The sequence below is a fragment of the Salminus brasiliensis genome, chromosome 5, assembly GCF_030463535.1.
Source record: "Salminus brasiliensis chromosome 5, fSalBra1.hap2, whole genome shotgun sequence".
Lineage (NCBI taxonomy): Eukaryota > Metazoa > Chordata > Actinopteri > Characiformes > Bryconidae > Salminus > Salminus brasiliensis.
The window spans coordinates 31,611,052-31,635,858 of record NC_132882.1 but is presented as its reverse complement, the minus strand read 5'-3'; the positions used below and the strand labels follow the sequence as shown (position 1 = coordinate 31,635,858).

Sequence of the window (24,807 nt, the reverse complement as noted above, 5' to 3'; positions counted from 1 at the left end):
CGAACAAAGCCCCGTGGGTGGGGGTGGAGATGGAGATTGGGGGGTGGTGGTGGTGGTGGTGGTGGGGGTATGGGTATGGAGCGACCGACCGACCACGAATCTGCAGATGTGATTGCACGATTGGGCCCCAGTGATGCAGCATGGCACCCGAGCAGCAGCTGCTGCTTGGGAAGACGTTGACCATTCAGTCTGCAGCTCTCTGGCCCCGGTGCCACGGAGGGATGATGCTAGCTATATCCTAGAGATGAGGCTGAAGGTAGCTGTCCACCCAGGAAGATTAAGGTCGGTTGCTCCCCATGAGGCTGAAGGTAGCTAGTGACGTGCTCTCCTCTTTCCCTACTGAGGCTGAGAGTAGGTACCTGGAGATGCTCCACTTCCCCCCTAGTGTAGCTGAAGGTAGCTGTCCAGTGTCCACCCAAGAACATGAAGGGAGGTTGCTCTCCATGAGGCTGAGGGTAGCTAGCAGCATGCTGTATTGCACCCTCAGTGAGGCTGAGAGTAGGGAACTGCTCCCCATGAGGCTGCTCTGATCTACCCCTAGTGACAGTAATGGTAGGCATTGCCCCCCCCCCCCCCCACACACACACACACACATCTCCCCTTCCCATGCTGAAAGTAGGTGCCTAAAGATAAGTAGCCCCTGGTGAAGCTCTGCAGATAGCTGGCCACCCAAGAATATTAGGGTAGGTTGCTCTGTTGTACCCCTAGTGAAGACGAGGGTAGATATGCCCCCCCCGATACTGAAGATAGGTAGCAGTGTGCTCTATTCTACCCCTAGTGAGGATGAGGGTAGATATCGCCCCCCCCCATGAGACTGAAGATAGGTAGCAGTGTGCTCTATTGTACCCCTAGTGAGGATGAGGGTAGATATCGCCCCCCATGAGACTGAAGATAGGTAGCAGTGTGCTCTATTGTACCCCTAGTGAGGATGAGGGTAGATATCGCCCCCCATGAGACTGAAGATAGGTAGCAGTGTGCTCTATTGTACCCCTAGTGAGGACTAGGGTAGATATCGCCCCCCCATGAGACTAAAGATAGGTAGCAGTGTGCTCTATTGTACCACTAGTGAGGATGAGGGTAGATATCGCCCCCCCCCCCCCATGAGACTGAAGATAGGTAGCAGTGTGCTCTATTGTACCCCTAGTGAGGATGAGGGTAGATATCGCCCCCCATGAGACTGAAGATAGGTAGCAGTGTGCTCTATTGTACCCCTAGTGAGGACGAGGGTAGATATGCCCCCCCCCCCCGATACTGAAGATAGGTAGCAGTGTGCTCTATTCTACCCTAGTGAGGACGAGGGTAGGCAGCTGCCCCCATAAGGCTGGAAGTAGGGACCTGCCCCACATGAGGCTGAAGATAGCAGTGGTAGCGGTGCGCTCTGTCCCACCTCTAGTAAGGGTAAGTGAGTGTGCCCATGTCTCTGATCTGATCTCACATAGTGGAATGACATCACACAGATCTCACTAACGACCACTGATACGACGTTGATGATACGTCGGAGTACATCGAGCCAGCGGTTGTTTGTGTGATGGTTTTTGCTCAGTGCTGAGATTCCTCGATTCCCCGGACCACCTCTAACCACCTCTGGTCTACACTCAGCTGTTTCTGTGGTATCTGTCAGCTGTCTCAGTTGGGCCAGGTGCATTTGAGGGGGGTTATGGTAGTAGGCCCTGTACCCACGCTTGTGTTTGACAGCAGTGTGTTCTTGTAGTGTGTGTGTGTGTGTGTATGTGTGTGAAGCATAGTGAAAGCACTCATGATCTCATACCTTTGTATTGCTGTAGATACAGAAATCAAACATGTGGAGACGGTGGAGGTGTTCCCGGCATGTTTGGGCTGGCCCTCAGATCTTTAAATATAAACTTAGAATTGAAGATCCTGATTATTATTATTATTATTATTATTATTATTATATATTTTGGAGTGGGTGCAGCCTTGTTCTTCTTCAGTTTACAATCAGAAATGCTAGGTTAATGCTGCTAACAAACACTAGACATGGACTGTCACCGATCTTATTATCCAATCCCTAAATACATGCAGAAATAAAAGGTACAGAGGCACTGCCACTGAAGACCCCTACCTGCCCCAAGGACGCTTTGCCAAATTGTCCAGCTGTCATACTTTTGAGTCGTCATTTTTTTATCAGAAGAAGACGTTTGACACAGCATCTGTTTCTACAGCAAACCACTGAAGTTGTCTGTGCTTCTGTAGTCGGCCTTGCCTGTGTGAGGCACTCCGGGTCTACGCTGCATTTTCAGCGGCAGCTAAACCATCAAACTCAAACGCAATCATATGCTGTGCTGGTCAAGAGCTAAGCTGCTCAGTCGGCTTGCTCAGCCTCTTAACCCGCTGAGAACTTATCAAGAACTGAACCGATGTGGTCAAACAAACACGGTATGGCTTAAAGAAAACAACTCTTAGGTTCAGTATTTAAATTAGCTTCTTTTCAATGGATTTTTAATAGATTGAGATTTGGGGAGCGTGTTTACCAACATATCTGACAGTCCAGGTCCGACTGCATCTCAGGTCTGAGAGCGTTCTGTCCGCTTATTGGTCAGACCTGTTCGGGGCAGGAGCAAGAAATACACGCATACAGGAGGAGTACTGCATATTTTTTTGTGCAGTTTAACATGGAGCAACTGCAGAGATGGAGAGCTGTAGGGTTTACTAGGGGTGCACCGATACCACTTTTTCCTTTTTGTTACCGATACTGAGTACTGATACCGATACCAAGTGTTCCACTTTTAATTGGTTGCACATTTGAAAAGTTTCAGAGCTATGAAAAATATAAAAATGCAGAAACACATGCAGGTATGGAAGCTTAATTTTGCTAATCTCGACCAAACAGTTAAAATTCCCATTTTAGAGAAGTGAAAAAATGCCAGTTTAGAAATAAAAAGTGCAGACTTTACATTTAGGTCTACGACGGTTTTAGAAGCAAAAAAACACCCCATGGAAAAGATTTTATATAATTTAAATGAACTATTTATGACTGACTTTCACTGGTTGTGTAAATGTTTAGTTTCATAACAAAGTTCTATGCAAAAAAAAATTTCATTTAACACCTGATAGTCTCATCATGTAGGAACCGCTCCAGAGTATCTTTTGGGACAAGACCAAGATCAGCTCTTCTCAAGGGTTCAGTGTGGTTGTTTTGGTCTGGTCTGCCCCCGAGTGCGATTACTGTGTTCACACAGTACGCCCTCAGGTAATGATGCACAGGTTGGAACGAAGGTAAAGTAAAGTAAAGGCTGAGCTAATCCACTAACAGCCAGTTAGTCAGTAGTCTGCTCTGCCTGAGCTTCTGCTGTTTGCTGTTAATGTGTTAATGTGCTATGCCAGTCCTATCGAATATGTGATATTTGTGAATGCACCAGTCAAACTCAATAAAAAGACAGTGGCCAAACGTGTTGGCGAAGCAAAAGATTAGCTTTCTAGCTCCATGGAATCAACCCAGAACTATGATTTTGGAAAGGAGGCCGTTCCTCTGTCTCCATTTCTCCAGCTGGCCTCCTAATTGCTCTGGGCTTGTTAAACGCTCTGGCCTTGGCACTCAGGTCCTGTTCATCCCTATAGCCACTCTAAACGCATTTTGTGTTTCCGGAGGTCTGGACATCTCCTCGTTGCCCTACTTAACCAGTGAGTGGACCTCATTGGCTTCAGCAGCCCACCTAAAGTGCTTTTGTTCAGATTTGACCTGTTTGGCAGCTCAAGCCGATGTTGTCAAAACCGCCCTTTTGGATGAAGGAAGGTCTGTTGTGCTTTCTAAGATCATCCACGAGGGTCCATGGCACTGCAGCGATCTGCAAATGTATCAGACAGCTGTTTATCTAGGTGGGCTGGAACAGTGAGAACACTGCTGGGTATGGAGGTCTGCGGCCCTGCGGAGGACTGGCGTTCGTCAGACTTGATCCAGAGCATTTGCTTTTGGAGCAGCAGACAGCAACTTTGTCTTTGGAGATTAGGAGAATTGGTTTGCCCTGCATATCCGGGAAAAGCAGGCCACAGGCTTTTAAGTGTGTCGTCCAGCTCCTCTGGCCTTAGGAGGATCAGTGATCCAGTTTATCCCCCTCACTGACTAGGCTGGTAATAAGACGCTCTCTGTTTTCTACAGGGCCGCAGGATGCGTCAGTTGGCCTTGCTCGACGTACGTGATTAGGCCGCGCTCACATTCGTTTACAAGCAACAGAGGGGGTTGGATGCAGAATGTGTCAGTTGGAAGTCCGTTGAGGTTTTCTGCTAGTTTGTGGAGCATTGCTGTAAGAATTTGATTGCAATCAGCGTCGAAAAGGTTAATAAGGTCAAGATGTTGGGTGACCCCACCCCACTCCCAACCCAAACGGTTTAGATGGAGCATCATTCTTCCAGTGAGCACAGTCCCCCACATGCTGGGGGGCTCTATACCCCTCTAGCCCACGCCTGGGATTAGCCAACAGGTTCATGTGTATCTGCTCCATATGTGTCAGCACTAGATGCAACTTACAGTAGCTGAATGCATTCATTAGAAGGGGTGTCCACAAACATTTGGACCTATATTGGTAGTTCAGAAATCTTGTTTTTCATGGAGCTGTCACTGAGAACCCCTACCTGCCCATAGGGAGGCATTGCTAAATTATCTAAATGTCATACGCCCACGGCACACTCCTCTGGGGCTCACGTGGGTGGGACGTGGGCTAGGTGGGTTCCAGGTGGACATAGGCTCTGTGGTTTTGCACATGTGTTGTTACAATGCTCTATCGTTACAGCCCACCCCAACCTCACACGGGTCTCATCTAGGCCTCACGTGCAGTGCAGTGCACAGCCCAGATGGGGCCCATCACTGACGCAGGTGGACATCCATATGTGTGGCCAACGTGGAACCCATGGACAAAGCGTTCTGGTTCCAGGGTGGGCTAACCATACCAAGGCCCCACGTTGAGTCTCTTACAGGCTCGTTCATGAAGGTCAGGCCACTGCTGCGTAATCAGCCCTCCTGTTTCGAGAAAGCAGTGTGTTTCAGATAGGCTTCCGTGTTACGGTTCCTGTGCTGAGGTGGGATTAACTGCCCTTTTCCATTACGCCAGCTTCACCCACAACCACTTAATTGCACCGGGAAATTGCTTATTATAAAGCCCTTGGCCACGGCTACTGCTGAAGCTATGCCTGAAACTGTCGCTGTTGTCCGTTGGTGGCTAATTCAGTATGGGAGTCCCCACGTCCTGCACACACTTGTGTATAAGTGAGTTTGTCATGACACACTCCAAACACTTGACAATCTGGCAGCTGACGACCAAAAGGCGTCTGAAGCTCCTTTGAAGCCTTGTAGGCTTTGCGCGAAATCCAGAAATCTCTAGGAGCATCTTGCCAAGAAAATGTCTGTTTTCTGTGATGTGGCTGTTCCTTAACAATCTCCGCACCAGCGTCACATCGTTTTCGTCCCCGGTTCCTTTGAAGTCTAGCGCAATACAAAGCAACTCTGTGGCTACTGAATATTTATACTCCACTGTGGTGGATCAGTGGACTCCATGTCCACCATAAAAGAAGACCACAGGAATCTCTTCTGCAAAAGACGCCCGGAGGTCATTACAGCGCTCTCTCCAAGCTTGTGCTGATTGCTCAGTATTAAAGAGGTCTGTTTTCTAGATCAAGGAATCAGATGAAGTGTGAACGGCTTTTGTGGCCTGCCTTTGGGAACCAAACCGAAGTTATTACGCTCGTGGTAGAAGAACCATGAGAAGCTTGTTTGTTCCTGAGTCTGTTGTATCGCCTGTCGGGTTTCCTTTGAGACGTAGAGCCTGGCTATGTCAGAGTAGCTTCATGGCGCAATCATTTTGTCGTTTGTCAGTGGAAGACTAATTGAGCTTTGCCCGCTTCCTGTAATCCACGGCGCTGTTTTTAACTCACGAGGATGTTTCCTAGTTGAAATCGGTTGCTACTTTTATTGGGTCTGATTAGGGGTTAGCTCAAAGAGCACAGGCGACTGCGGTTCGGAGGTTTCCCCGCTTTGCCTAATTTCGGCAGTTCAGTGAGACTCGTTGCCATACTTATGTAATAACACAGACTGTGTTCGACTATTACATGTTTAGCACAGGATGTCCAATCTGAGGGGAAACGTTTCCACGCAAACCGGGATTAGGTGCAGTGAGATGGAATGGACTACAGTTGCCTGTTGAAGAAATGTGGAGCGAACATGCTGATTTCTTTCTGTGTTTCAGGGGATTTTTTGTTTTTTCTTAATCGTTCAGTGATATTACATCTGGCCTGCTGTTAATTTTACTATTAATTTTAATTCATTTCTTTTATTTAATTGTTTTAATTTTACTGTTGATTTTCATTTAAATTTTTTTACTATTACTTTTTTTTAAACTTTTTACTCTAATTTGTTAATGTAATGTTTTTATCTTACTGTTATTTTTAATGTATTTTTAATTATTTTTTATATTTTAATGTTAATTTTAATGTAAGTTGTTAATGTAATTTTTTGATCTTACTGTTATTTTTAATGTAATTTGTTAATGTAATGTTTTTATCTTACTATTCATTTTAATGTATTTGTTTCATTAATTTTACTGTTAATTTTAATGTAATTTGTTAATATATTTTTTTTACTGTTAATTTTAATGTTATTTTTAATTATTTTTTATTTTAATGTTCATTTTAATGTAAGTTGTTAATGTATTTTTTTTATCTTACTGTTAATTTTAATGTCACTTTAAAAAAAATATTTTAATGTTAATTTTAATGTAAATTTTAATGTAATTTGTTAATGTATTTCTTTTATCTTACTGTTAATTTTAATGTCATTTTTTATGTCATTTTTTTATCTTACTGTTAATTTTAATGTCACTTTAAAAAAAATATTTTAATGTTAATTTTAATGTAATTTGTTAATGTATTTCTTTTATCTTACTGTTAATTTTAATGTCACTTTAAAATTTTTTAATTTTAATGTTAATTTTAATGTAATTTGTTAATGTATTTCTTTTATCTTACTGTTAATTTTAATGTCATTTTTTATGTCATTTTTTATCTTACTGTTAATTTTAATGTCATTTTTTTATGTCATTTTTTATGTTACTGTTAATTTTAATGTAAGTTGTTAATGTATATATATTTTTATTTTACTGTTCATTTTACTCAAATATCCCAGATCAAACATGGTGATGCTGGTCATGTAGGTCCTGCTCGTAGACCAGGAAAACCATCAAACTCACAACTCACAAAAAAACATACTGGTCAAGAGCTAAGCTGGTCAGTCGGCTTAACCAGCTTGAGTCCACAGCAGGGATGTTGGGCCGTTTCTTTCCCTCCGGCTGTAAATAAACTAATAAAAGAGAGAGACTCGGCCTACAGAGAGTATGTGGTACTGTACTGTACTTATGTGTTTATGCTAGCTGCGTTAGCCAGCCTGCTACTGTAGGCCCACGCAGAGATCACAGTGTGGCAGCTCTACCGATTTTGCTGCGTTGTTGCTGCTTTTGCCAGTACCAGCTTATTCAAACGTCAAAATGTGGGACTTCCGGTCTTGCGGGGTGTCCAGCGTGACCGCGGCTTCAGAGAAGCTACATTGCTGTTGTCTTAAATGAGGCAAGGGGGCAAGTAGCCTCTCAGGCTCTCAGTGAGACAGAAGCCTGTGACGGTTAGGCCGGGCTCCGCAAGTCTTGCAGCTTATTACCTCTGCAGTGCAAGCTTGCATGCTGATGACCTAGCAGTGTTGTGGAGATTAGCCTCCACAATGCCTCCTGAAGCAGAAAGCTCTGTGTTATGTAACATGACAAAGCTCTGATGAAGGCACATGATCTGGTCCTGCTCTCCGGGTTTTCTCAGGCTGCTTCTTGGTAAGATGGGGAGGGGGGTTGATTAAGCAGTCATCACAACAACCCCGTAGGTCTTGTGAGGAAGGCTGGGGTGGCGCGCTCTGTTTTCCGAATATAAGCATACCCTTTTTTTTTCTCTCAGTTATGGTCGACAAGGTCAGGATCCGCTAGCCTGCATTCCACGTCTGCCTAATTGCCAGTTGGCTTCAGTGGAATCGAGATGTGGAATAGCATCCTGGGCCGTGAAGTGGCCACGCTATGTCATCCTATTTAGAATTGGAGGAAGAGCATTTGGACTGAGTCCAGGGTTTGGCGGTCTCTCTCTCTCTCTTTCGCTCTCTCTCTCTCCACTCCAATTATTTTTCTGTACATAGTGCGACTGGCAAGCAGATGTTTGAGGGCAGCTTGCATGTATTGCCTGCAAGAAAAACATATGCATGTATTTACTTGCATGGGGCCAGAGGGTCGCACCCATTGGGCTGCTTAACGGGTCCGAGTCTCAAGACCAAGCTGAATTAAAGGCACCGTATGCAATTTTGGAGAACGACTGTTGACATACTGTCTTTAGGGCTCATTCAGAAGCTCCACCCCCAGAATATCCCCATGCACATTGGAAATCACAGTTGCTGCTGCTAAGTGAACCAGTTACCCATCATCCATCAGGAATAGAGCAACACCCAGGTCACTCCACCGTCCAAACGCCTCAGCCGTGCCCCTCCCCTTTCTCCCACCCTGTGCACGAGCATGAACGCCCCCTGTTTCTGATTGGTTGGAATATTGTTGTTTTTTTTCGGCCTTAGCTGATTTGTTTGTTTTCCGCATTAACAGAGCCAGGGCTCGGTATGAGTACCAGACTTATTTCCTGGATTTTCCAGAAAGAATATTGGATTGAAATCACATACAGCTCCTTTAAACACATAGGCTTACCAAGTGACAGGAACCAGGGACCTCTCCTTTTAAGCAGTCGTTAGAAGGTGCATCTAAAATCTCATACTCGAAAATTGAGCCATTTAGATTATATCTTTTAGTCACCGATGCCTTATCAATTGAACCTAAATGGATTAACAGGGGGGGTTCTTACGGGCTAAATTTGTATATAGGACTAGAAGTTGAACAGTACATCCAGTAGCCATGTGTCTAAAACCAGTTTATACTGGGAGGGGATTTTTAACAGCTTCATTGTATGTATATGGTGCCATGTATGGAAAATGTCCATGTATGGTAATGTATGGAAAATGTCCTGGACAATGGAAAGTGGAAACCCTGACAATGGATTTCAAGAAGCTGGCAAGCAAAAGTAGAACCCCCCCACTCCTAGTTCATCTGTGTGTGTGTGTGTGTGTGTGTGTTGCTGCTAAAAGATAGGCTGCTGTATGCATTAGCGATAAGGTATACGTCAGCATAAATCTGCACCCACGGCAGCAGTTCTATTTGGATGGAAATTGACTGAAGGAAATCATTCATTTCTGCGGCCTGCCGGCACCGCCTGAGGCTGTGGTCGAGGGCATTGTGCCAGCTGAACAGGGACTAGTCAACCGTAAAAGCCTCCTCTGATCAAGGCTGATATTGGACCCATTAGCGCTTGAGTAGCCAGTCCCAGACCGGCGAAGATGCTTGTCTGCTGAGGAGGCCGACGTGTAGGATTCAGATGACTGCTCTGGAGTCAGCGGTTGGGTGTCGTGGCTCAGGAGAGCCTTATCAGTCATTGTCAGTTCTCGGCCTAGAAGAAGAGAGGGTTTAGGATTCTGCTGTTCTGACACTTGAAGCCAGATCGGACCATGTGCTGGAGAGTGTGACTATACAAAACGGTGCTGAGTGGACGTACGCATGTACGTGATGGTCTGCGATAGTGGAACCCTGTGTCTCCTGCCTGGAATGGGACTGTACACATGCCTGGCCAGATAAGGACTAGTATGCTGGTGGTCTCTTTTATTCTAAGAAAGGAAACCATGCATCAAATAAAACAGCCTTGAAGTCGCTTTATATATGGGGGCGTTTTTAATGAACGGATGACTGGGGGAAAAAAACAGCACTTGATCTGCAGTGGTGTGTCTGCAGCTGGAAGCAGTGTGTTGGTGTTTACGGAACAGCTGTCCAACAGGATGAACACACAGACTCTCACACTTCCTAGACCTTGCTTTGTTTGGACATCCCTGTTTGTTCTGCAAGGCTTTTTGTCGGATTACTGTGCCAGTTCTGCGGCACACTTTTTTTGTGCTTCCCAGATTTCCCAAAAGCCTTAAAGCAGCAGTATGTGTGAATTGGCATTTCCTGATCCTGGGCTTCCTCTGCTGTCAGAAAGTGTAACCACCACTAAAAGACACACTTTACACATGCATTTCTGGGCAGGCTGAGAAATACAGAACTGTCACAGAAAGTAAAAGAAGCATGTGGATTGAGGTGGTAGGGTAATATTACAGGATTTTACACAAATATGACTCTGCAGGGTTCAGGGTTCCGCAGCATTATGCAGTTCTTGTTATCCTGCCCGCTTCACCTAAGTGGCATAGTGTAGTTATCAGCGTGTCGAGCCTGGAGTGGGAATGATAGAGATGCTATTCTCCCTATTACAAGTCAGTGGAGCGGCAGTATGATTCTGGAGTCTCTATTTTAAGGTAAAAATATTACATATTGCTGCTTTAATGGAATAAATCCGTTCTGTTTTCCATGATTAGCAATTTGCAATTGCTAATTGCAATATATATGCAATTGATACAGTCAACCATAATCCCTGGTTGAGTTTCTGGTCTTGCTAAAGCACTGTTCCATGTCCTACCGTACACATTTTTCATCCAGCGTATCCAAAAGCAACTGAACTTAACTCTCTTTGCCCCTTGTCTGCCTGAAGTGCCCCCTGGCATGACCACAAAGTGGCTTTGAACTACAGTTTTTTCCCCCTCCCCCCAACCAGCAGGACAGATTTGCTGACATGTGGAAGTCTGTGTTGGGCCACATGTCCCATGTTTCTAATCTAATAAGGACTTAGTCTTCAATGGATTCATTCATTAATTCATTCATCCATTCATTCATCTCTCTCTCTCTCTCTCTCTCTCTCTCTCTCTCTCTCCCTGTCTTCTCTTACAGACTGCTCTCTTCCAAAGTGTGAACCCAGGCTTGATTTAGCTGGACACACAGGTGAGTGATTGGACCATATGGATGACCTTCTGGCCATGCCTGTAGGGGCCGATTTGCAGAATGTGCGACAGGTTCTATTCAGAAAGTCACCTTGGTGGTGATCAGTGCACTGGCCCCGCCTGACCGCTGTCCTTTGAGAAAACCACCTGAAATATGATCTAATAATTATTTACTAGATCTAGGCTAGGCTAATTATGCTTGATAGCAAATTCCTGGTCTTACATTGACTGTACCTACTTAACGCGAGTATAACAGGTGCATCGGGCCCAGGTGAGTTGCAGAGCCTTCAGGTAGTATTGCTGGCAATTTTCTGCCTAATAAAGTCTTTTATACGTGCTAGTGTGGAAGATTAGTAATGACAAACTGAGCTGGTTCTTCCCTGCTTGCCTTTAGTCCATCATCTCGTTCATTTCTCCCAGGGTAATGTTTTAGGCTCATTCTTGTCCTGGCGTCTTGGGCAGGGTGAATATTTCCGGCTTGATTTGCATGATTTTTCGTGTTTGCATACAATTGCCATGCCGGTGAAGTGAGCAGTGCTGTTTATCTCTGTGCTCTCTGAGCTGCATGGAGAATTTCAATTAGCTGTGCAAATTCCCCTCAGCGATGCCGAATAGTTTAGTAAGCATATCTAAAAATATCCGAAGGTGCGGGACACTTTATATATATTTTCCTCCTTTTTCGGGGTGGCACTGCTGATTCCCCAACAAGCTTAGGAAAGCTGATGTTGATTACAAATGACCACATGGTCCTCTGAGGTCACGTCCAGTTCGAATCAGTCTGTCTAAGGACAGACGTTGGTGGAAATAACCCTTGTAGACTGTTGGATGTGCTCTATGTCAGCTGGAGTGGAGAGGGCCATATTGACAGCGAACGGACAAACGGACAGCGGGTTGTGCCGCATTCCCAGCAGTGTTAAGGCCCTTCTCTAATTGGAGACTGAAGTGTTTTATGCTCGTACTGAGCTTGGCCCGGCTCGACTGGTCTCCCCGGGCCGCAGGGAGAACATTCGCACAAAGGAGCTCTCTAGAGGAGGCCTTTGTGTATGTTGCCAAAGCCCTTAACCAGACAGACACTGCCAATCGGACCGCCAAAGCCGCTGGCCTGGTCTGGACCGGGCTTGAAAGCGCCAGAGCGTCTCTTTCAGCCTCTGCAGCGAAGGGAAAACCTTTAAGTGTCAGTCTTGTATCCGGAGGGCTTCTTAAGCAGGTGAAAAAAAGCTATTCAGAGATGTTTTGAAAGACCGAGGCAGATTATTCAGTCCACTAAAACGCTGCGTTCGGAAGCCTGTAGCTTTCAGGGTGGACCTGTATGGACAAATGGTAACAGTTATAGTGTGTACAAGTGCTTATTCCCAGATTTTGCTCATATTTGATTTATTTTCCTATGTAAAATTTGCTGCGATGAGGACTACGTTTAGGACTAGCATAGGACTTAGCTGTGTTTCTTGGCTGTGAGGTTTATATATGGCTGGTAATTGCACACTTCTAGGACAACAAGCTTCTAGGACACTCTAAAGTCAAGCCAGGAAAGTACTCTGTTAACATCATTTTGGAATTTCCTCTGATCACAAGAGGTGTGGATATGGAACCACTGCATTAGATTAAGACCCAGAGATGCTCCACATAACCAAGAAAATTGTAGTGGGTTCCAGAATCAGAATCCAAATGAGAAATACTTTATTGATCCCAGGAGGAAAATTGCATTTGTTACAGTTGCAACCATTTGTGTAAGAAGAAACACGAGATAAAATAAATACATAAAAATAAAAACAAAAAGAGGAAAAAACTGAACTATGTACATGTATATGATATATGATATATATGATGTAGCATGTATGTGATATATATATGATGTATCATGTATATGATATATGATGATATAAATATAGTAAAGTGGCATAGTGGCAATACCTGTAATAATAATAAAACTATGAAAAATTTGTTGTACCAGAGTTATTGCACACATATTAAATTGAATTACGTGACATGCATACAATCATGCAATTTGTCTCCGTAGACAAAACAGTGACGGTCACTGTAAACCCGAATGCCAGAGAAGTTCTTTCTGGAACCAGGAGTGGTTCTTCTATGGCAACCATCATCAAAATCATCTGTTTTCAGTTACAACCCAAAACTGTCAAAGCTTTTTTTTGGAAGCTTCATGAAATGCGTTTCCATAGCTATGTAGCCCTACACAACCATAGGACTCACCATGTGCAGTGCCAAGATTTAAATACAGTAGTGTAAAGCACAGTCCCACTGGCCTGATGAATCACGCTTCACCATCTGGCATGTCTAACGGACAAAATCTGGGTTTGGCAGATGCCAGGAGTTTGGAGAACAGTTTGGGGATAGATAAATTGGAACGCTGACTGTAAGCCAGGTCTTATCGCCCAGCATCAGCGAGCGACTTTGCGAAAGCTCCTGTGGTTGAGTGGAAGCGAATCCCCACAGCCATGTTCCAAAACTTTGTGGAAGGCTTTCCCAGAACAGTTAAGGGCGTAGCAAGGAGTGGACCATCTAGTCATGGCCCATGATTTCATAAGAACTAATAAGATGTTCAGCAAGCAGATGCAGATGTGCTGCTCAGGTGTCTACATGATGAAGCCAGGACAGATTCCAGGCTCACTTGGGGGGTAGGGGTGGTGAAGAACTGCGCTTTCTGGAGTCATGACTGCACTGTGCAGAAACAGCTGCGAACAAGCCAAGCGTCTGTTGTCATCAGCAGCCGGAGCCTGCGAGAGCACAGTTGGCCTTGCTCCTCAGGGTCACAAAACGCTTCTAAGGTTCGAGAGCATCATTGAACCACAGTAAGACATCTACATTGGGTAATGCATTGGTGAATCTGTCCTTATGTATTTGCAGGGTCACAGCTGCTACCCATTTAGGAGATCACCGAAGGTTCTAGGAGGACATCCAAGGAACTGCAGGTCTCTCAAGCTAGGGTCAGTGTTCATGACTACCCAGTAAAAAAGGAGCTGGGCAAATATGGTACTCATGAGACAGCAGCGGGGGTGGAAAACACTGACCAGTCTGAAGTATAACTGTTAGGACAACACCGGTCCCTATACTCTGTAGCTCCAGTTGAGGTAGTTTGGGTCCTCGGAAGTACTGTCTTATGAGAATTCCTTAGTAGCCTTTTGGCCACACAAATAGAACAGTCTAACCAGGCAATGTGGTGATGTCACCAGAAAGGTCCCGCCTCCTGCAACTGCATAGTTGCAGAATATTTGGAACAGCCTTCTGTGACGGAGCGCAGCTAATATTGTTAGCATTTCACTGTTGGATCACCTTTCAAACATGGTGGAGGTAGTGGAATGGGATAAGGACGATTTGCCGCCTCTGTTATTAAGAAAGCTCTGTGTTTATTTGTACAGATTAAAAAAGCAAAGCCACATCTAAAAGGCTGACAAGAAACTCAAAAAACATTTGCTGTGGCCTAGTAAAAAAGTCCTGGATTGAAATGGTTGCAAATGTTGGTTGCTGCACAAGAGCGTGCCACATGTTATTCATTTTAATGGAGCAATTTGCAATAACAGAGAAGGTCAGGAACAGGACACTGTAGGTCCCCTGGCGAGGTTGTAGCCTAGTCCGCTAGTCCGATCTAGAGCAATTGATTAATTTATATTAAGGAGAATGGTGTAGTCGGCATCTGACTTCCACTGGGGGGTTTCCATTCATGCTTAGGAGGCACTGGGCTGGGAGCAAAGCTGTTGTTGTAGGTCTGTTGTCTTTAGGCAGGACCGTGGCTGTGTTTGGACGGCCTGTTGACCCTCGCTGCACGATGGAGCTGTGTAGCAGCTCCAGAAAGATGGCAGATTAGACCGCTTCACATGGACCTCTGGAACGGAAGTGCTCTCCAAAACCCAAACAATAGTATCCCGCCGACAACCTAATCCAAGTGCTGAATAGGCTGTTGCTTTGGGCCCAGTGGAAATACCGCCTTTTCCAAACCTCCTGGAGAATTCCGCTTTGATGAACTGATAAGGTTTGCAGAATTTCCTTTGTAAAGGACATATTATTGTGAACGTTGCCTCAGATCAGCTGCTTTGGATGTAGCGTTCATTAAAGCACATTCAAGGACAGTCAACAGTTGATTGGCTTGATCTTGCGCTGCAGTGTAAGAGTAACCGTTCGCTCATTAACCAGTCAGTGTGTGTTGTAGGACCCTTAATGCTGTGTATTTGCCTGCTCAGTGCTCTATGGGAGTGTTTGTCATTCATAGTTGACATAGCAACACCCCCCTCCGGGTGAGCACAGTGTTGAACCCCAGCCCGGTTTCGTTGGTGCCATGACCCCGATAAAATCAACCAAGGTTTTGCTTCAGGGAGGGTCAGCAAGAAGGGGGATGTGGTGCAGGAAACCAACCCTATCATGGATAAATGACCTGTGATTGGTCCTAATTACCACTTCGTCTGTTTTGAGACCTCCCCCTGACTGTGATTGGTCCTTATCAGCACCCTGTCTGTTTTGAGACCTCCCCCCTGACTGCAGAAATGAATTATGCTCGTCAAACCACATGATTTTGGGGCGGCAGAATAAAAGCATTGAAGAATTGGCAATTTTTTTGCCAAGCTCTGGAGACAAGATGCAATCATCAGTATTCACACACAAACAACTCGTCAAGTGCCTGTAGGGAAGTATTGCCAATAGAACAGGACTCTCTGGAGCAGATAAACATGAACCTATTGTCACCATGTCTAATAGAGAGGTAGAGGGGTATAAAGCCCCCCCCCCACAAAGCATTGACCTGTGCAGCAGTGGAACTGTGTTCTCTGGAATGATGGTGGTGCTCCATTTAACACTTCTGGGATGAGTTGGGGACGTTGGGTGGGGTGGTGATTAGCTAACATCCTGCCCTCACTCAATCAGATCCTCACAGCAGTGCTCCAGAATCTAGCAGAAAGCCTTCCCTGTTTTTTTTAATACCATTGATTTCAGAGAAACAGTCAATGAGCAGGTGTCCCAATACTTTTGCCCATATAGTGCATCTTCTTCTGGGGTGTATTAGCTGCCCTGGAATCGCTATAGAAACTAATGACAGTAAATCTGTGTATATGTCATATAAACATTAGTCCCTGACTGTATCTGTAAGTCGTTGTTATCAGTGATTTATTGATCCTCTCAGATTTTGGTGTTTCACCATGTTGGTCTTGCTTCTTGGGCTGTTTCTTCTGGCAAGCCTACTTATCGACAGCAAGACTCTGCTGACCGGCTTCTGCATAAAATTCCATTATGCAAATCGACCCCCGTGTGTTTGAACAATACCCTGGTGCTCGCGCGGCATGGCTAATTTTAGCGTGTTTACCCAATGTGAACAGAAGACGTAATTGCTCTCTAAGGAGTTTCCTCCAGGAGTCACAAGGAGGAGGAGAGGACGCTTCTTCTTCTGTAAAGGCCTTCATGGATGTGTGTGTGTGTGTGTGTGTGTGTGTGGGTATATATATATGGGGGAGGGGGGTATATCTGGCCATATGTAGCTGGATTTTAGGCATCGTTTAGCAGACTGTGGCTTGCACGTTGACTCTATCCCTTCTGTGTGATTGACTGCTGCAAGGGACAGGAAGATCTAGGGCTTCCCAGTCTCATTATGCAAATAAGAAAAGTGTGAAAAAGCAAAAGGCACTTCCTGCTTTCATAGTAAATTGAATTAAGCTCAAATAAAAAAAAATAATAGTGTGTTTACAGCCTCATCCATTACAGTTTCACATTTTGCCCTCCTGATAGTCTGCACGAGAGAGGGCTTGCAAGCTCCCCTATTCCTTGAGAGCATCCACGCACATCTGCTAGGTCTCAGCCGGTGATGCTCAGATCATCGTCGTCGACTGATCCGCCCTCCAGACCAATCGCGGCCCAGAGAGACCAGGCCTGGTCCAATGGCACACGGTGAGCTCATAATGGGCCCTGTCACAGAGCTGTGTGCAGGGGCCCTTGTATTGACTGCAGGATTCTGATGTGTGGGGGAGATAGCAGCGGAGGAGCAGCAGATGAGCCGATGAGTGCCTCCGTGCAGCTAGGCCTTTCTGTTTCTGCAGCAGCGCTATGCAGTGGTGGATGCCTGCAGCTAAGCTGTGCTTGACTTTCGGGATAGGAAAAGATGGCCTTGCACATCCTCTCTGCCAGCGAATGTAAGTTAAACCCATACCGGCCATGACTCTGCACTTTTACTACAGTTTAAACGTTTCCTCAAGACAAGGTAGAACAAACGCACCTGGTGTGAGACAGTAGAAAGGAATGGACGTACACAGCTTTAGATTTGTTTTCTACAGTAGATTTCTTTTGACAAACTTTTTAGACTCATCCATCAGCCTGTGTGATCATTTAGTCTGCAAAGTGCGAGGATGGGATAACGAGCCAATAAACAATAGCTAGGTTTCCATCCATGTGATTATAGTGCATTTTTGGGCAAACTTTGGCCGATTTTTAGGTGATTTGCTAGTAAAAACGTCTGTGGGGATTTTGGTGTGTTCTCCCAGTGTTCTCCCAAAGGTGAAATGGCTATGCTGCGTTTCCCCAACGTCTGAGTTTGTGTTAGTGGTACCCTGCTATGGACTGGCGCCCTGTCCAGGAGTTTTCCTGCCTTGCACCCACTGATTCCAGGTAGGGTCTGGACCCAGGTAGAAGCAGATAAAAAGTTGAATGGGTGGATGGATGGTGATATTAGACAGTAAATTGACAGAAGGTAGTCCTCGCTCTTTATTTCTGAGTAGAATTTGTTTGAATTTCATTCGACAGCTTTAAAGGTGTCACAGAATGCATGTGTTGAGTATTGTCGTTGGATGGATGTAATAAATATGTGACTTTGTTGGGGGTGAAACATGCTCAGACACAATGCTCCTATTACTTAACTGTGCCAAGGACAATACAATATTCCATTCTGGGGCTTTAATTAGGAAAACCTGGCTTATGATGCTGTTTGTTGCCTGTTGCTTTAAAACAAAACCAAAAATCCAGAAGAAAAATACTGATGATGATTATCCTACATTCTTCCTTTTTATCTGTTCGGTTTCTTGCAGTTATCTTTCGTATCCTGTGCATGCTAACACGTCTCTAACCGGTGTGCACGACTGGGCTGTTCTTCGATTCTCGGCTCCTGGCAGCTCCCATGGCTTCGTTTGACTTGGGCCTCAGATTCTGGCTCTGGGTGCCACAGTGATGCGAGATACAGGATAATTGGCCTCCTTTCATTTCACCCTCTAGTGGCCAATTAGGTCAAAAATGGCAAGTACCCTGCGACTGGTGGTGTCTCAGGGGATGATGTATGGAAAATAAACTGGATGCTTGTGTTTTTGTGGCGGTCAAGCCACATATTTATCCCTTCAAAAAAAGAATAACTACTGAATAATCAATACATAAACACTGCAAATGGACTTATGTACAATAATAGGGGTCTACCAAGAAGCCCTTCGCTTTGGGGCATAGATGTTGTCCAGCTTTTTGCCATTGCAGGTCGTGTAGGATATGTATGTGTGACGACATGGTATAAGAGCCGGCTGTGACTTAATGAAAGACCCCTAACAGCAACAGCCTTGGACAGGGAATACCAGGACGATATAATTATGATATATCAGTACTGTCACTGTTATTGTTGGTTATTACACTTTTTACATCACTTGAATTGGACTGGGAACAATATGGTGATATTTTATGGGATGGTGATAAATGTTGTTATTGTGAAACACATTATTCTTTTTTGCCTAGTTCTTTGTCTTGCGTCCAATTTTCAGGACAATACAACCAATGGAAATTCTCCAAAATGACTCCTGTCAAGTTGATGTAGTGTTAGGAGTCTTGCCCAAGGATGTAATAAATACGTGGCTTATATGCTCAGACGCTATGTTACAAGCCTAATTACAACCCTGTTATTTTGCCTCTGAATGAAATACAGCACCGGCGATGGGCTATTAAAATGATACCATAGTTTTAATGCAGTAACAAAAACGCTGTAATTACTCCAGAGTCTCAGTGTTAGGAGTCCAGGTAGCCCAAGGACATTTATTGGACGTTTATTAAAGAATGGAACCCTCTTGCAGGCCACTGGGAAGGCAGTGCTGTTACCCACTACACTAAACTAATAATATTAGTGATGCACAATAGTTAAATCAAATGGCTCAAGTGTAGTATGTTCCAAAAGTTTATAATCATAGCCACATTGTCTGTTTATAATGTTTGTGTGTAGTGTGTGTGCATATATATATATATTTATTTATATGTGTGTGTGTACGTATACACTAAGTACTCAGTAACGCATCATATATGTTTCTTGTGTGTAGATAGATGGACACATGATCGGAGGTTTTCTCTGAAAACCTGGCCTCTTCTCTGTACCACCACTCTCCAACCTTTGGAGGTGATAAATATTTAACCAAACTGGCAATATTCGTCCATCCCAAAGAGGAAAGGAATCCATCACACTGACAGGTACCCCAGTCACATCCCACTGCTCTTCCAGTGGATCTGCGATAATGTCCTCGAAAGAGCATCTAGCTTCCCTTCAGCTCCATCTTCAGCTGTTTATCTGCGACAATGTGATTACGGTACTGTTGGGCATGGTGTAGAGGATACACTGACCACAGTTTTGAAAAACAAAGGGGCTTCGTAGCGATGCCACAGAACATGGGCCTCATTCATCAATATCTCCCAGCACTCATGCATCATCACTGGGCAACCAGCGTGCTTGGAGGACAGTGCCGGGTTCTCAGCTAACAGATACCTTGTGCTGGCTGAGATCACACTGGGAAGGATGTGGGGGGAGGGTGCCATCTACCCAGCCAGAGAGAGCAAGGCCAAATGTGCTCCCTCAGGCTCCAGCTGCCGATGGGAAGCAGCATGACCCAGGATTATCTCATATATATATATATATATATATACACACACACACACACTGCTCAACGCTATACCCTTTTAAATGCTAATATCTCATTATTACAGTTGGTCACCAATATGCTCATATTGGCCACCACTACAGTCCATTCATTTGAATGTGAGATACAGTATGTGCCATGTCAACAAGGGCTGTTTAACCAGATTTTGAGTCCCTGTGTGCTTAGCATTTTACACATTAAGACCAAGAGCTGCGTGCTGATGTCTCCGGTCAGAAGGTCCTGAACTGCTGGACTCAGTGTGTAATAAGACACAGATGATGTCATCCCTGTCCTCTCAGTGAGGGGGCATGCTGCTGCACAGCTGTCAGACAAGCCTTGGATAACCCTCGACTACCCTTTAGCATTTTCCAGCTTTCGAGTGCGTCTCTGTAGGACGGATAAAGACACCGTTCACTGTGGATACGCGGTGGATCTAAGGATGCAGTCAGTAGTCTCTGATATGCATTATAGCTTTAATATGGATGTGTAATAACTCCTGGTTATGGCTCTGATCTGTAGAGAAATACTCAGATTTTGTGTATATTAAGATTTTGTAATGTTTATTGAATCTCTGCAGCATGTCCACGTTAAATACTGACCAGGGATGAGTTGGGTGTTTTTGTTTTTGCCCGTGAGTCAGAGAGAGCGCAGTCCAGCACTTGTGTCTGCGTCAGTTCAGGGTATACTGACATCTGCTGGGAGAGACGACAGCCTGCAGAAAGAGAAAAAAGGAGGTCTGTCTTTAACAAAAAAAAGTCAGGACAAATGTATAGGTCAGTCTCATGTCGTCCGTTTGCTTTGTGGTCAGACCCGGTCAGTGAGATTTTATTGCAGTTTAATGGAGGAAGGCAGACCGTTTCAGACTTGTGGGTGGAGCACTTGTGTATGACATGGAAACCCAGTTTGAGAGAGACCTACAATTAACAAAATAAGAGCAGTGCATCCTAAATTAGGACTTGCAACCGCACTCTTTCCCTTTGCTTTGAGCTATTTTTTGCCCACATTAAAAAACAAGGGCAAGTTCTTCTCTTAGATGTCGGCTCTGACTGTAATGTTTGGAATGACAAAGCTCATTTCCCTTTTAGTCTACATTGTGCTGCCTCTTCGTCAGTAGCACTATTGAGCTTTTTTCTGCTTGAAATGCATGAACACATTAATATGTAGTGCAAAATGAGCTTGGGTCATGAGAATCTAAATGTGGACCGTATCTCCTGCAGAATTGTCCAGATAAATTGTATTATGCTCCAAATTTAGTTACAAAGTACCACAAGTGAGGGTCTAGGCGTGGCTCTTGGCCTGTTCATACCAGAGCCTCCTTGTACCACTACCTTATACCTAATCTATAGACATGGTTTGTTTTTCAATGATGTACATTTATTTAACGATAGTCATGATATCCCATAATATCAATTATCAATTGATAATGGACCATTATTATACTATAAATGAGCAGGTGTCCCAATACTTTTGTCCGTATCGTTTCTTCTGAAACCATGGGTATTAAAAATAAGGTTTATCCTGATTTTGTTGGAGTAACTGTACTGTACTCTACTACTCTACTACTCTACTACTGTCCAGGGAAGACCAAGAAGGCTTTCTGCTCGATGTTGGAGCATTGCTGAGGATTTGATTGCATTCGAGAAGAGCGTTAGTGAAGTCAGGATGTTGCATGATAACCACCCCACCTCATCTCCAACTCCCCATCTCATCCCAAATGTATCGGATGGAGCACCTACCATCATTCCAGAGAACACAGTTCTTCCACTGTTCCACAGCTCAATGCTGGGGGGCTTTATACCCCTCTAGTGCCGATAGATCCATGTTCATGTTTATCTGCTCCAGAGAGTCCTATTCTATTGGACAGTTCTTCTCCACAGGGACTAGACAAGCTGTGTGTGTACATTTGCACATCTATGTCAGCAATAGATCGCAACCTTAAAATAGCTGAATGCATTCATTGGAAGGGGTGTCCACACACACTTCAGACTTATGCAAAAGTTTGGGCACCCCTGTGTAAATAAGTCAGTAGGTAAAAATAAAAAACATAAACATGTCATATTCTGCATGTTTTAGACACGCCACCTTTATTTGTTTATTTTTACAGTGAAGTTATATTAAGCGAAAAAGCAGAGGTTATACTTTAGCATGTGCAGAAGTGTATTTGATGTCAATATAGAATAGTAGTCCACATAGAAAAAATATATAGCATTATGATTCAACTAGATTAGTGCATAATCATTTGGAAGCTATGAAAATCATTTTTTTCAGGAAATCATCAAAAGCCCAAAGCTGCAGCAAAATACATACCTAGAATAGCTCATATTTTAACAGTGAAGTAAAACAGGGCCCAAACTACAAAACTGTCCAAAGTACAACTCAACAGCCAGTCAAGGCTAAATGCAGCAGCTTTAGAGATGAGTATCTGTGCTAGGTTAAAAGCTAACCCCAGCTGACTGGACACAGAGGGGACTAGGGTTGCAAAGGGGTGTAAAATGTCATACATTTTCTGTAAATTACTGGCAACTTTCCATGGGAACTTTAAATTAATAGGAAATACTGGATAATTTAAAGGCACAATATCATACACCGTCATCAATGTACTGTTGTACTGTGTTTTGTCAACTGCAGACATGAAGGCATAACAATACAAATAAATATACTATGGGAATAAATGGCTAATTATGGGAATGAACTGGAATTAACAGGAATGAACAGTCTCAATAGCCCTGCAGTGTATGGTGAGGAACAGCTTCACTATTTAACTGTTTTGGTGTCATATCTAATTATTATAAGTGTATTTTTTAACAACTATATGCAAGTTTCTCACCTTTAGCTTCAAATATTCCCATTTTATTCCCATTAATTCCCATAATTACCCATTCATTCTCATGGTTAATTTCCAAACTTTGAAAATTCCCCAAATATTGCAACCCTAGACGGGACAGCAGCACCAATATCCAGTAAATCCCGGGAATAACTACAAACAGTAATAATAGCACTGTTTTTGCTACAGTGCTGAAAGCAAAGCTATGCTATACTGGGCTGGGCTAGAGTTTTTCTTTTTTTCAAAAATACTGGAAATATGTAAAAAAAATAGAACATAAAAGCTTGTAATATTCAAGTCTGCATTGTACAAAATAATAATTAAATAAAACTGAAAATTATAAGACAAGCGAATCCAAATGCAACAACAACAAGGAAACACTTGCACTGCCTGTTCCCTGTTCCTGCTAAAGGAACTGAGAAAAAGAGAGAGAGAGAGAGAGAGAGAGAATATGAGGGGGGGGTGTAAGATTGTGCAAGAGAGAAGATAATGTGTGTGAGAGTGTGGTGTGGGGGGGCGGGGAGGGAGAAAACAAGTGTCAGAGAGAGAGAGAGAGAGAGAGAGAGAGAGAGAGAGAGAGAGACACCCTGGCGTGAATGAGTGAGGGTCTATTCACAGTGGATTTGGCAAAGTGCTCTCTTTACACGGCCTAAGGACTGCAAGAGCTCTGTAATGTAGTCTCTGGTACACACACACACACACACACACACACACACACACACACACTGTAAACACACTCCACACACAGCTGTCTGGGGTGAATATTACATAACCCACCCCACACACAGCAAAGTGAATAAATAAAAAAGATGAGGTTTATGAGGGATACGCACATCCAGCAACGCCGTCCAGAGTTATCGGCACCCATAAGAAAAAATTGGACCTGTCCAGCTCATCACAATATTTTAATATCTCATAATATCACCACAGCACACAATATTCATAGTTTCACATATGATAGACTGGATTCTAGATTTGTAGGGATGCACCTGTTTGGGAATTTTAGATTAATACTTGGGATATCAGAGGTTTTTCGCCTACATGTCCGCAGGCGGTGATAATTATTGAGCAAAATGCTGAAACTGGGACTTTTTCCCATATGATTCTGACTGCAGTTGTTGACTGTTACTGTACGGAAATCAGAGTCCGAGCCCTGAGCTCGCAAGCCAGGGGAGATGGTGACAGGAAAAGCGTCCTATGGGGAACACACAAAGGAAGAAACGCTGAGAGGAAGGAAGACTCAAAAGGGGAACCCATCCTCCTCTGGTCTACGCCAGCTAGCAAAACAACAAGACCACCAAAAGACTTAAAGAATAATGAATAAGAAAATGAGTATTACAAAAATAAATAAATAAAAACACACTGTAACACAACCCACCCCACACACAGCAAAGTGAATAAAGTGTTATTACACAATTCTATTCCCAGGGAACAGTCCCACCTGTTTGTATAGAAGTCCCTGTAGTTACTGAGTAAAATGCCTTGGAGTGTTAAAGGGGTTAAAAAGTGCCAGTAGTGTCATGTGATGGGGTGGGAACTGGAAGTGCAGAAGTCAATGCAACAATGTAGGGGAAACTCTCAAACTCGTAGTTTAATAAATAATACACATACTAATCCTAATAATACTAATAACAAATAATGAAGACTGTGATGGCCATGTAGTTAGAGGACATACTCTAGGTATTACAGTCTTTTCCTTGTTCTGACAACTCAATGAATTCAGTACATGAGCTAATTATCCAGTCCTTGATGATAGACCCTGAAATACCAGCGGTCTTTTCCACCGTGATGAATTCAGGATGAGCAGGTCAACAGAAGTGGCCCAGAGTGGCTCAGAATAAAATCTTTTTACATTGACTTCCATTGAAAATTAAGAAGCTGGTTTCCTTCTCCTGTAAAATTGACATTTTGGAGGGCCAAGGTTTTGTTGACGGCGATAGCTGCTTCCCTCTGAGGGACACGTTCATCTGTAGTAGGCCGAGCCTGGTCAGTTGGTTCGTTTGACCTCTGCTTCTCCGGACAGGCTGGGTTTATTTGCACTATTTCATATAAGAGGTCAGAGCCTTCCTGGTTTTGTTGATGGCCTTTGTCATTGATCTGTACTGAACCAGAACCCCCCCCCCCAGGAGCTGGGACTCAGGAGCTGGGCTTACAGATTCTGCTCCTCCAGTTCTTCCTACAATGCATAT

General features: G+C 44.1%; 1 protein-coding gene across 5 annotated transcripts in view; it reads left to right on the top strand.

Annotated features, from left to right (window-relative positions):
- triob (trio Rho guanine nucleotide exchange factor b) overlaps positions 1-24,807 on the top strand; it is a 169,382-nt gene that overhangs the window by 404 nt on the left and 144,171 nt on the right. For 4 of the 5 annotated variants that reach the window (XM_072680197.1, XM_072680196.1, XM_072680193.1 and 1 more), the window contains exon 2: positions 10,881-10,931. The exons of the other annotated variant lie outside the window; for it this stretch is intronic. In XM_072680197.1, coding sequence (XP_072536298.1) covers positions 10,881-10,931 — 51 coding nt within the window. The remainder of the gene's footprint in view (positions 1-10,880; positions 10,932-24,807) is intronic. 5 annotated transcript variants of the gene reach the window in all.